Below are 13,124 nucleotides of genomic sequence, written 5' to 3'. Positions count from 1 at the left end.
ACCACTCTTTTTGCAAAAACTTTGCTTGATGGTTTGTGACCATCCATCTTCCTCTTGATGACCTTCCAGAGGTTTTCAATAGGGTTCAAATCTGGAGATTGGGCAGTGGTCTCTTTTTTTCCAGAGCTGTATATACTGAGGTCGTCTATGAGATTTATTTTTTTAGTCAGTGGTGTATTTATTGTTGTAGTTATTGCTGCAGTTCTCCTCCGCATCTGCAGATGGCGCTTATAGAACGCTGTGCCTAAAATTACTGCCAACTTACATTCAACAACAAATCAGAGCACAGCTCATCTAATGCTATGCTAGCGGTTTGATTGGCATAAACACTAGCTGGTATTCCAGTAGGAACACAGATAATAGCAATGGTAAGTACTTTATTACTTTACTACGGTGTGTTATTTATCCGAACAAGTGAATTAATGTATTAATATATGTTATACAACTACCAAATAGCACTGACAACTGCTCTAAGCTAGTATTTGCTAGCTGTATTAGCTTCTCTTGTTACAGGGCGTTGCCATACAGTGGGATTCAGTAGTTAGCTAGCCGCGTAGCCTGCTAGCATGCTAACGAACACTAGCTATCTGGACAGTCGGTGAGGTTCGAGTTGACAATAATTTAATCTTCGATGTTCAGAAATGAAAAATTATCTACCATTAACCTGTTAACTAGCTATAATAAGTCTAGTGAGACCTAGCTCGGGAGCTAAGGATGCTACTGCTAAGGTGCTAACTGTTTATTGCTTTACTGCTATGACCGTTACAGTATGGCTAAACCATGACAAAAACACAAACAACAACAAAATCTTCTGAATATTGTGAGCCAGTACGTCTGTATTTCCCACACTTTGATATTTACTGCATTACAGATCACGCTGCTACTGTTCTTCATTTATTATTGCTATGTTCACTGCTGTGTTTAGTTTAGTCAGATATTTCAGTTGGATGTTGTGTCTTTGTGTAAAGGCTGAGGTTGAGGAGACGCTGAAGAGAATCCAGAGTCAGAAAGGAGTGCAAGGCATCATCATCGTCAACGCTGAGGGTAATCTGTTCACTCTGATCACTTTAGTGATTTCCTCAACATTCATTAAACCACCTCATTCCTCATGCCACATAATATATAATAAATACACTGTATTGCCAAAGGTTTTGGGACACCCCTCCAAACCATTAAATCCAGGTGTTGTTTTTCAGGGGTTGGGCTTGGTTCCTTAGTTCCAGTGAAAGGAGCTCTTAATGCTTCAGCATACCAAGACATTTTGGACAATTTCATGCTCTCAACTTTGTGGTAACAGTTTGGGGATGGCCCCTTCCTGTTCCAACATGACTGCATACCAGTGCACAAAGCGAGGTCCAAGACATGGATGAGTGAGTTTGGTGTGGAGTCCTGACCTCAACCTGATAGAACACCTTTAGGATGAATTAGAGCAGAGACTGCGAGCCAGGCCTTCTCATCCAACATCAGTACCTGACCTCACAAATGCACATCTAGAGAAATGGTCAAAAATTACCCCCAAAACTTTGTGGAAAGCCTTCCCAGAAGAGTTGAAGCTGTTATAGCTGCAAAGGGCAGGCCAACTCCATATTACACTCATGTGAACGTAAAGGCAGACGTCCCAGTTTTGGCCTGGCTCACAGTCTCCTCTATAATTTATGGACCTTGCTTTGTGCGCTGGTGTGCAGTCATGTTGGAACAGGAAGGGTCCATCCCCAAACTGTTCCCTTCACTAGAACTAAGGGGCCAAGCCCAACCCCTGAAAAAACAACACTTGAATTGATTTGGAGGGGTGTCCCAAAACTTTTGGCAATATAGTGTTCCTCATACCTTTTTTAAACCACAGAGCTGTTGAATGCTTGAAGCTGTTTGGTCAGGAATGACTGTTTCAGCTATAAAATAGTATTGTGCTATAAACCGTTTGACAGTCATGATACAATCACAAAAAGTTGCTATAAAAGAATCAAATTGCTGCAGTTTTAGAAAATAACTCTGAGGTGGTAGCGGTACTGGTTTCATTCCTTCCTTTCAACAGATGGAACGACCAACCCATAGTCACTTAGAAGATTATTTTTAGTTAATGGAATGTTGAGTTAATCTCTGACATGAAAACATCACATGATGAACTCCAACAACATTTTAACAAAGCTATGATTGTTGTCCTGCTTCTTAGATGCCTTTCTGTATTCTCTCTCTCTGTCTCTCCCTCCTCTCCTAAGGCATTCCTATTAAAACCACTATGGATAACTCAAGTACAGTGCAGTATGCAGGGCTCATCCACCAGCTGGTGATGAAAGCACGGAGTACAGTGAGGGACCTTGATCCACAGAATGACCTCACTTTCCTCAGGATTCGATCCAAGAAGAATGAGATTATGATTGCTCCAGGTAGTGAAATCTTTTCCTCTTTGTTAGTGTATGTTGCTGTCTTTTGTTTATGCTTCTTGTATGGTGTTGTAATGTTGATGAATGAATTCATGAAGTGTTTTAATTAGTACCTTCAGTCAGTTTTATTAAATACCTTATTGATTATCTCTTAATGTCCCCCATCATAACCTAGGCCACTGTTTTCTAGACCTGTAATGTACATTAATATGTTAATACAGGTCTGGAAACAGTATCTAAAATGTTAGCAGTAATATATGAAGTTCTGAATGAAATCTGAATATATAATGTTTGACAGTGTGCATTATTAAAAGCACTATACCATACCAATTAAATTGAAATACATATGGGTGAGTTCTAGCAATTCATGTCAAAATCAAATGTTTGTTGCAGTGAAAATGACATTTTCTGGAAAATGTATTCCAGAAAAGTGGCCTTACTCTTTATAAACATGTCAGCACTGGATTATTGGTGGCAAAGCAAAACCAGAACCACAACAAAAAAACTCCTGCCTCTTGATTGGGTCTGATTACAACACCTTGGGGACGCATATTGCCCATAGTCACATATTCAGATCAGTGTAGTGCACTGCAGTTAACATTTAGGCCTCTGCTAACATTTTACTGCATTGATTACTTTAGTGATAGGATATATACTTCTGGTAGGGTCATTTCACCTACTTGCTCTTAAACACATGCTGCAGTGTTTCCCACCGAAGTACAGCCGAAGTGAAATATATATAGAGAGAGATCTGAAAAAGAAATAGATCTAACATCTACCTAGGCAGGTGTCATTTTAAACCTACCTGGGGAGTATTCACATAATATTATTTGTGTTATTTATTATACTTGCAGTGCATGTCATGGAAAAAAGTGTTCAGACCCCCAACATTACCATATCCTATTTTAATTAGCATACAGGGGTTAAATACATTCTTTCTTTTTTTGGTCACTGTTACTGAAACTGAAACTCTGCTATTAAGGTGTCTGTAGTGCATTTGTTTATGATGAACTTCACAAGCAAAAGAACCATAAGTTGTTGGACGACGGCGGATTCTTCTTCATTTTTCATCTATATATTCAACCAGATGTCCATATCTCAATATCTTATTATATTATACAGTTTAATCTCCAGGGTAGAGCCCCGGTTTCATCCTGAGTTTGTGTGGAGGTGCATGTTGTTCTCATATCCCTGTGGGTTTCTTCCAGGGTTCTTCAGTTTCCTCCCAAAATATGCAATACATGTGGGTTTTGTTCTGCTAAATTGCTCCTAGTTGTGGATGAATGTATGGCTTTGTTCATGTGTGTGCGCATATGTAGTTCCCTGCATTGGATTGGAATCCCTTCCAAGGTTGTATCATAGGAAGGGGATGTGACCAGACATATTTGACAGTTCAGCTATAGCTGCAAAAAATAGCATTTGTTATTTTTTTATTATTATTAATGACTTGTTAAGATCAGAAATGCTTGCAAAACATTGTAGTGTAAATAAATGAAATGGTTTCTAAGCTCATCATAAAATGTAAATTAAATTTTATGCACTGCATGCAATAGATTAAAGTCCATTCAGTGTTTTCTTGCTCTGCTTTAACAGCAGAATGTTAAGTTTGTATGGGATACAGAGTAGATGGAAACTCTTTACCAAAGAAAGCACCTTATTTTTCTCATGATGGATGGAATTGATCTGCGAGCCTCGCTTTCCCGTCATGAGCCTTTACCGATGTTTTGTTCTCACAGTAATTATGTGTAGGTGTTGGAAATAGTGCAGCTCAATATTTCTGCTGTCGGTAACCAACTCTAGAAAAACTAGAGCTGAAGTAGAAGAGTAAATTTCTAAATACACATGTTTTGTGTAGAACATAACCACTGAAATGGAAAATAAAGATGACTTCTCTTACACTGACATTTCCTTTCTCTCTCCGCAGATAAGGACTATTTCCTGATAGTCATTCAGAACCCCACGGAGTGAAAGTTATTTTCTGTATAGCTTTTTATTTAAACTTTTTTTTTTCTGCAGAAAAATGAATTTTATGTAGTAGTTCCAAGTGTACAGCCAAATCCCTACAGTCCACACTAATAGGCAATATGGTCTCTGTTAAACATTAACATGTAAAGTGTATGATGTTCTCTTATTCATTATCATTCCAGTATTTTTTTTTCTTTCATAAATTGTTTAATCCACTTAATTTATTGTTCATTTATTTGCTCTTCATGCCAATGCTCAAACAGTTTCTCACCATAAAGATAAAAGAGGAGCTAAATGTATATGGTTTCGTTGTCTGTCATAACAATAAAACCACTGTGTATAAACCAGTGTTAAGCTGAAGTATGTTTCATGTATTATGTTGGTATATATTGCAGCTCAACAGTTCTTAAGTCCCTAAAAGCTACAGGGGTTGGACAATGGGCCAATATAGTGTTGGAGGATTCACGGTTCTATATATGCAGCCTGGTGGCCAATCTGCACTGATTTCAGATTCGAGTGTGAAGGTTGAATTAGCTTATTAATAGCACAGCTGTACATAAAATATTGCAATCCACACATAATGGAAGACATCAGAGTTCAAAAGAGGACAAATTGTTGGTGTGCATCTCGCTGGTGCAATACAGCAAGGTCAGGAGCTCCACATGATCAATATTCATGGTCTGGGGTCTATAGCCAAATCTTTGGTCACTTGTGCCAAACATCAATTTCAATGGTGCTATAGTAGACAATGTGAAACATGTATTGTTCTCTGATGAGTAAACATTAATGTGTTTTCCACATCTGAGATAATTACAGTATGTAATGAAGAACCCCAAAAGAATTTTACCACCTGTTGCTGTTGCTTGAGGGTGGATGATTTGGGCTGCAAGATCATGACATTGCAATACAATTTAAGTGGAAGTCAGATGCTGGATTGTGGGTGCTGAATGAAATAAACTAAAAGGCTGTAATGGGGCAGTTTGGGTAAATTTTTGTTGTGTTAAAAATACATATTTATATATTTACACTTTGGGCTTTTTTTTAAACATCTTTTCAATGCCACAGCCGATCTGAGTATTATACATGCCTGTATGGCCACAACTTGCCGATCTTGGCTATCCAAGTCAAGTTAAGTCAAGATTTTATTGTCATTTCAATCATACATATCTGATGCAGTACATACTTAAATGAAACAACATTTCTCCAGGTCTATGGTGCTACATAAAACAACACAGACTCTTAAAGTACAACACGTAAAGTAAGTTGTCCTAGCCACATAAAGTGCATTGTGTGCAACCTGCAAACAGACAATACAAAACACTACAGGTCAGATAACACTGACCAGTTTATAATTCATATATTGTACAGTACACTGTGTTATATTGGTAGGAGAATGTTGGACATGGAGCTGCCAGGCAGGAGGCAAAGAGTAAGGCCAAAGAGGAGGTACATGGATGTAATAAATGAGGATATGAAGCTAGTGGGTGCAAGTTTTGAGGATGCAGAAGATAGGGATAGGTGGAGGGAGATGATTCGCTGTGGTGACCCCTGAAAGGAAAAGCCGAAAGAAGAAGAAGAAGAGTACAGTACACTGTGCAAAAATACACTATATTGCAAAATGTTTTGGGACACCCCTCCAAATCATTGAATTCAGGGGTTGGGCTTGGCCCCTTAGTTCCAGTGAAAGGAATTCTTAATGCTTCAGCTTACCAAAGCATTTTAGACAATTTCATGCTCCCAACTTTGTTTGGCCCCTTCCTGTTCCAACGTGACTGTGTACCCATGAACAAAGCAAGCATGTATATTGAATGAATGTTTGAGTGTGTTTGAGTCCAGTACAATTTAATACAGCATATTGTTGATGTGTTAGACTACATGCTATTCCTGAGAGACCAGTGATCCTGACCCATTCTGCCCTCTGGGCCTGCCTGATCCATCCTGATGCCCTGGATGTAGCTGACATCTACTGGATGCTGCTCGTTGCTGCTGAGGATGTCCCCACATGAACAGCCTGGAGATACATGGGATTACTATGAATAGTATCACTTAGAAACCATGGAGATGGTTTTGAACTCCAGTTGCTAACTTCAGGAAGATAAATGAATTTTCTGGTTATGCTTTGGCATTTTTTGACCATATAGTACACAATTATAGAAGGGAAATTTATTTATAGTCACACTGGTGTCACCCAGATGAGGATCGGTTCTGCTTTCTTAAGGTTTCTCATAAAGGATAGATTTAAAATGTATAATTTAAATCCTGAATTTATATACACCGATCAGGCATAACAGGTCAGATCAGATTTGTTTGTCCAGCAGATCTCACAGATGCTCTATTGGATTGAGATCTGGGGAATTTGGAGACCAAGTCAATACCTCAAACTTGTTGTGCTCATCAAACCATTCCTGAACCATTTTTGCTTTGTGTAATGGAGCATCATCCTGCTGAAAGAGTCCACAGACATTAGGAAATACCGTTTCCATAAAAGGGTGTACATGGTCTGCAACAGTGCTTAGGTAGGTGGTACATGTCAAAGTAACATCCACATGGATGGCAGGACCCAAGGTCTCCCAGTAGAACATTGCCCAAAGCATGACACTGCCTCCGCCAGCTTAAATTCTTCCCATAATGCATCCTGGTTCCATGTGTTCCCCAGGTAAGAGACTCACACACACCCAAACATATAAAATAAATAAAACAAAATAAAACGTGATTCATCAGACCAGGCCACCTTCTTCTATTGCTCCGTGGTCCAGTTCTGATGCTCACGTGCCCATTGTTGGCGCTTTCGGCAGTGCACAAGGGTCAGCATGGGCACCCTGACTGGTCTGCGGCTATGCAGCCCCGTACTCAACAAACTGCGATGCACTGTGACACCTTTCTATCAGAACCAGCATTAACTTCTTCAGCAATCTGAGCAACAGTCTGTTGGATTGGCCCAACCTTTGCTCCCCACGTGCATCAATGAGCCTTGGCCGCCCATGACCCTGTTGCCGGTTTACCACTGTTCCTGCCTTCGACCACTTTTGATAGATGCTGACCACTGCAGACCGGGAACACGCCACAAGAGCTGCAGTTTTGGAGATGCTCTGATCCAGTCGTCTAGCCATCACAATTCGGTCCTTGTCAAACTCGCTCAAATCCTTACGCTTGCCCATTTTTCCTGCTTCTAACACATCAACTTTGAGGACAAAATGTTCACTTGTTGCCTAATATATCCCACCCACTAACAGGTGCCATGATGAGGAGATCATCAGTGTTATTCACTTCAACTCTCACTGCTCATAATGTTATGGCTGATCGGTGTATGTTAAAAGACTGTTAATGGGCTTGAATCTAATTCTTGAATAATGTGAAACGTGCATGTGTTTTCCTGTTATACAAGTATGAAAAGAACGTTAAACTAATACGATTTTTTTCCCGGTAACTTTTATTGTATAAAGTAGACGTGGTAGAGTTGAACAGGTCCGTGTTGTGATATTTCCCCTTTAAGGGTGACGTCACACGCATGGTGATTACAGTGAGCAGTTGTTTTGACACGGAGCGAGTCGGTGTGTTGAAACAAAACATTAAATATTTTGAAAAAGAGCAGAAATATATATATATATATATATATTTATATATATATATACATTTTTTGATTTTCTCAGACTGTAGTGATGCCATCCGACAGACCCTTTAAACAACGACGGACATTCGGTAAGTTTCATGTAATGTTGAGAAGCTGTAACATGTCCGCAGTGTTTGTTTACCAAATCGCTGTTGTTCTACCTGCCAGCTAGTTAGCAGGAGCCGACTAATGTTCATTTGCAAATAATCTCTATAACAACACAGTTAGCTTTTACTACTAAGTCGGTCGGATAAGCTTTAGTAAGATTGCGTATTATATTTCAGTAAACAGCTGTCGGGCCTGGTTCTTTTCTTTGGGCTAACGTTACCTTCCTATAAACCATCTAGCTGTGTCACTGTGCGCGAGCTAACATGACATAGTGACTTTAGATGTTTAGTCATTTATTAGCCTGCTATGCTATGTAGCTATAACGCTTGCTGGACTAGCTGGCAGTTATGAATGTTACATTATTTTGCTAGTTAGCCGTGTAGCGATGTCATGTAAACATGTAACTGCAGAGTCATCATAAGTTCACTTGTTATGTTTAGACGGCCATTTTTTGGGGGGGGGGCACGAGCTCCCTAACTAGCTAAGTGATGACGTCATTATGTCTCCTGTATGGTGGTAAATGACATGCTTTTCTAGCTGCCTACTATTGAGACACTAATGAGAGTGTGTGTCGTCGCTAGCGAATATAAATTGAATTTATTTGGCAGTAAAACAGCTCGTGGCTGTCAGCTGATCCATGTGTTTGTGGAACCTGATGCTGAAAAGTGATGTGTTTTATATATATATATTGCACACAGAGGACTGGGTGTGTGAAGGGAGGAGCTTGAAATGCTATTTTATAATCTGCGCAGTGAAGATTACTGCTTTGTGACAGATTTGTTAGCCTTAGGATCATGTAATTGCAGGCATTATGTGGCCCAGCCTTTGACAATTACAACATAAATAGCATTTTAATCCTAAATAGGCACGAGCTGGTGACATGTAGGAGGACGCAGATGTTGCTCCTCCAGAATACAAGCTTTCCAGTGTCACCTTCTCTTTGGCTTTTCTGGGAAGGGATTTGAGCTTGATGCATGTTCAAAAAGGTTGCTCAGTGCTGCTACATGATGCCACAGACTCAATTACATGCTCCTTGAAACATCATGATCATTTGCATATCAAAAACGCACCCTCGTGAAGAAGGATGATCTTCTAAAGAGAGACTAGAATAGAAAAATAATAGCGTTGATTATCATTTGTTACAGAAATGATTTTATGGAAAGTCTTCCATCATTTAAAGCATGAGACAAATAGCTTGGAGGAAATAGACACACAGGAAACATTTACAGATTGAATGACTTGTAAATAAAACGAAGAACCAGGAAATGTGTGGTTGGGGCACACAATGGTGAATAATGATTGGTCTTTTGGGAACAATGGTGAATAGTGATTGGTTGTTAGGGACAGCAGTGGTCAGTAAGGGTGTAACGATACACTGCAGATACAACTCGGTTTAATGGTTACAGTGTTGAATAAGCAACAGGCTTGTCTTTGTTTAACACCAGTTTTTTCTATGCTTTACTCTAACAGCGTGAGAAGAGAATATGTCATGCTTTATGATATTGCGATTAAGATTGAATGAGGATGTGTGATATAAATCTGCAGTGTTTAGAGACAATTCAAGCTTCATCAGTACAGTACAGACTTCAGGGTTCCTGTGTCTGATTAGTGCATGTGAAATGTTTCCTAAACCACATGTTTATTCATTTCACTGTTTGCTTTCCAGCTGATCGCTGCAAGGAAGTGCAGCAGATACGAGAGCAGCATCCTAATAAAATTCCGGTAAGACTCTTGCCAGAGACTACTTTAAAAAATATTCAGGAACAGTAACTGTTTAGATAATCTGGATTATTAAGTACAGTATGACAGCATGATGGAAACTGACTGTGTGTGTGTGTGTGTGTGTGTGTGTTTGGCTTGACTTATTTGCTCCTAGGTTATCATTGAACGGTATAAGGGAGAAAAACAGCTTCCTGTTTTGGACAAGACCAAGTTTCTAGTGCCTGATCATGTCAACATGAGTGAACTGGTGAAGATTATCAGGTGAGAGCAGAAAGACTGGTCAAGTCAAACAACTAACTTGAGTTAGTCAGGTATTTGCAAAGTGTTTGAATGTGTGTGAAATATTTTTAACTGAAATTAATGAGTAAAAATGCCACTTGCAGACTGCACGCTGATATCTGGAGTTTCACACGGACATGTTTGTTTACTTGCTGGCTGGGACCTTAGCCACGGATTTAACGCTCCTGCTGACCCTCCGCAGAGCATTGCTTAAACATTTCAATGTTCCAGCTCTAAAATTAGTAGTGTTATCATTGGAAGCAGGTCACTTCTGGAAGCTCACATTTGATGAATCCCATGAAGTCGGAGTTGATTACTTCCCTTGTTTGTATGTAGGCCTTGTTTGGTGGTAATAATTTCACCAAATGTCTGAAGCCAGCACTAAATATATTTACAGTTATTTCCTTCCAAATATTATCTTTTTATTGCACTATAAGTCACTCATTCTGTTTAGTTTATGCCATTTGGTGGTAAAGTTAGAGCCAGCATATGGTTTTTATGTTTTGTTTGAATGCACAGTTTTGCATCTGCTCAACTACAGGTGAATTTTTGGATTTGGATCAGCCAAAATAAGAAAACAAGAAAGAAAATCTCTGTGAAAATCATGTCAGGGAGAATCATTTTATTTCCCTCATACTTGCTGATGCAAAAGCTCTAATCATTTTTACACAATGTTTCATACTGAAACTTATATCTGGAGCATACTGAAACATTTGGAAACTCTCTGGAGCATACTAGCATGGCACAGAGACACAGCCTTGAACTAGGCTCGAGGTTTTTATTCAAGCCAAGCAAGTGTCACACCTAAATAAATTGCATTCAAGATACATTTAAGCTTTAAGCTTCAGATTTTTTGCTCAGATTAGATATGTCTATTTTTGTGGTCACATGTTTAACATCAAGTGACCCTTATTGGTCTTGAAAGTGCACCCATTCCCTGAAACGGGCCATATGTGCACAGTGACTTCTTGGACAATTGTTTTATTGCACTACTTGGTTTAAGTAAGTTCCTTCTAGTTTTGCTGGAATCACAAATTTTTAATTTCCTTTACTTGGATGTAATGTAATGATTTTGATGTTTTGTCACTCAGCTAACAATGGTGGATGATATGGATGACTGTGTTATGCGATCATATAAGCAACATTATCCCAATCTGACTGCTTTCATTCATGTCTCATGGCCACGTATCTAATCTAGGACCTCTTAGAAAACTCACCCAGTTCTGATGCAGTCCTGAAAAAAAAACATATCAGTAACATTCAGGCAGAATATCGGATGTCTGTCACCTCAACCTAGTAACATTTGTAGATGAAGCGTGATTGAGTAAGCGCATGAGCTTGTGTGCGGCTCCAGTGTGACCAGAATGAACAACTGCAGCCACACTGACACTCTGTGAGACCCCTGGTGTACATTCATTTACAGAGAGACCTTCTTTATTCTGCTCTATTCCTGTGGTACGTTCTTATTGTTTTCCACTGTATTATTTACTCTGGCCCACAGACGTCGACTGCAGCTGAACCCCACTCAGGCCTTCTTCCTCTTGATCAACCAGCACAGCATGGTCAGTGTGTCCACCCCGATCTCTGAGATTTATGAGCAGGAGCGTGATGAAGATGGCTTCCTTTACATGGTCTATGCCTCCCAGGAGACATTTGGCTGCTAAGTTCTCCACTGGCCTCGTGTGATGGTGAAAGCCGAAAGAAGCCAGGAGAAAGAAAGCAGGTTCCAGCTAACCGTAGCCCTGTGATCTCTCTGTTTCTCTCTCTGTAAGACGTAGCTTTCTCCTGCCATCACCAAGTTAACACCACGTTCTGTGTCTCATTATGACACAAGTGTGCATAAGACAGCACTACTGTACCTACTAGTTTGACCGTTTAACCTTTTTCTCAACTTGATTCTCTTATTCCAATTAGTAAAAGATAGACTGTGTGTGTGTGTTTAAGTGAGGAACTGGCCCTGTTTGTTCTTCATTTGATTTTATGTTCTTTGAATTTTTGTTGCTTTTATTAGGGCCAGTGTGTAAAATAATGAGTAACATGTCATTGTAAGTAGGTGAGTGTCTGTTATATTCATTTTGTTCAAAAAAAAAAAAAAAAAAAAATTAGTCTGTAGTTTTCCAGTAATTTAGGTGCTCCATTTATTTGCTTGCTTGTAGTGATCAGCGAATCAGTGCTGGTGTGAAATTTTAAGATGTTTCCTCGAAAGCAAAAACAAATTCTTAATAAACTCTTAACAAATGTATTATTTTATAAGTACAGCCTCCAAACCTGCAGGCCTCCAAACCTACAGAATTAAAATCTGAAATGAGAAACTACATTACTGGGGAACTTGTAATAGTGGTTCTCTTATACACAGCCCTCATGTTCCCTTCCCTTTTAGTCCTTCAGAAAATTACTGACCTTCTGTTCAATTCAGAATTAAAGTCAGTATTGGAGAATTGAGCTTGAAAAGAGAAAACAGGAAGCAGGAAGTTGAGCTGTCTAATGCTGCTTATGGTCTTCTATAAGCTAAATATTGGTTGGAGTACAGTTTAGTCCTTATTGTCCCTAGGTTTAAAAGGTGGAGTGTGAATTTGGAGTGTATATGAAGCTGCAGTCTGTACTGTAAGCCTGTGGACCTGAGGGGAAAAAAAATACGACAAAACCGATCCCCAGTGACCTTTATTCTGCCCTGCTGTAGTCTGTAATAGCTCCTGTTTACTAGATTAAGTATAAATAATATGCTTCTTTTGCACAAAGAAATAGCCAAGAGGATAAACTTCATTTTTAAGCAATTTTAACACACAGTTGTTTTATGTAACTTGTTTCGTTCCTTTATATCACTATGCGATGTATTTGCCTTCTGTTCCAACTTCAATGAAGGGTTTATGATGCACTACATAGATTGCATGTTTTTCTCAACCTTTTTATATATTGATTTATGCTATTAGATTGAATTATTTCTTTATTTAAAGTAGGAAAAGGTCTTTTTAGATGTTTTCAAACCAAAAGAATGAAATTAATCTGTATCTATGTTTGAAACACAAGTGTATATAAACTATCATATGATTAGCTCCAAA

At 39.1% G+C, this 13,124-nt stretch overlaps 2 protein-coding genes across 3 annotated transcripts; both read left to right on the top strand.

Moving 5' to 3' along the window:
- Positions 1 to 226: 226 nt before the first annotated feature.
- On the top strand, positions 227 to 4,706 carry dynlrb1 (dynein, light chain, roadblock-type 1). 2 transcript variants are annotated; one of them, XM_058374169.1, is made up of 4 exons: positions 227 to 368; positions 969 to 1,044; positions 2,217 to 2,384; positions 4,306 to 4,706. In XM_058374169.1, the coding sequence occupies exons 1-4, from the start codon at positions 366 to 368 to the stop codon at positions 4,347 to 4,349; spliced, it is 291 nt and encodes a 96-aa protein (XP_058230152.1). In that variant the 5' UTR covers positions 227 to 365; the 3' UTR covers positions 4,350 to 4,706. The 2 variants fall into 2 exon arrangements, with proteins under 2 accessions (XP_058230152.1, XP_058230150.1); XM_058374167.1 differs by lacking the exon at positions 227 to 368 and adding an exon at positions 630 to 828.
- Positions 4,707 to 7,841: 3,135 nt separating this feature from the next.
- map1lc3a (microtubule-associated protein 1 light chain 3 alpha) lies at positions 7,842 to 13,118 on the top strand. Its single transcript, XM_058372954.1, has 4 exons — positions 7,842 to 8,045; positions 9,731 to 9,786; positions 9,941 to 10,047; positions 11,567 to 13,118. Exons 1-4 carry the CDS (start codon positions 8,006 to 8,008, stop codon positions 11,727 to 11,729), a joined length of 366 nt encoding a protein of 121 aa, XP_058228937.1. The 5' UTR covers positions 7,842 to 8,005; the 3' UTR covers positions 11,730 to 13,118.
- Positions 13,119 to 13,124: the final 6 nt, after the last annotated feature.

The sequence above is a fragment of the Hemibagrus wyckioides genome, linkage group LG21 (assembly GCF_019097595.1).
Source record: "Hemibagrus wyckioides isolate EC202008001 linkage group LG21, SWU_Hwy_1.0, whole genome shotgun sequence".
In the NCBI taxonomy this organism is placed as follows: domain Eukaryota; kingdom Metazoa; phylum Chordata; class Actinopteri; order Siluriformes; family Bagridae; genus Hemibagrus; species Hemibagrus wyckioides.
The sequence above is the reverse complement of the archived record's forward strand: the minus strand, read 5'-3'. Positions and strand labels throughout refer to the sequence as shown.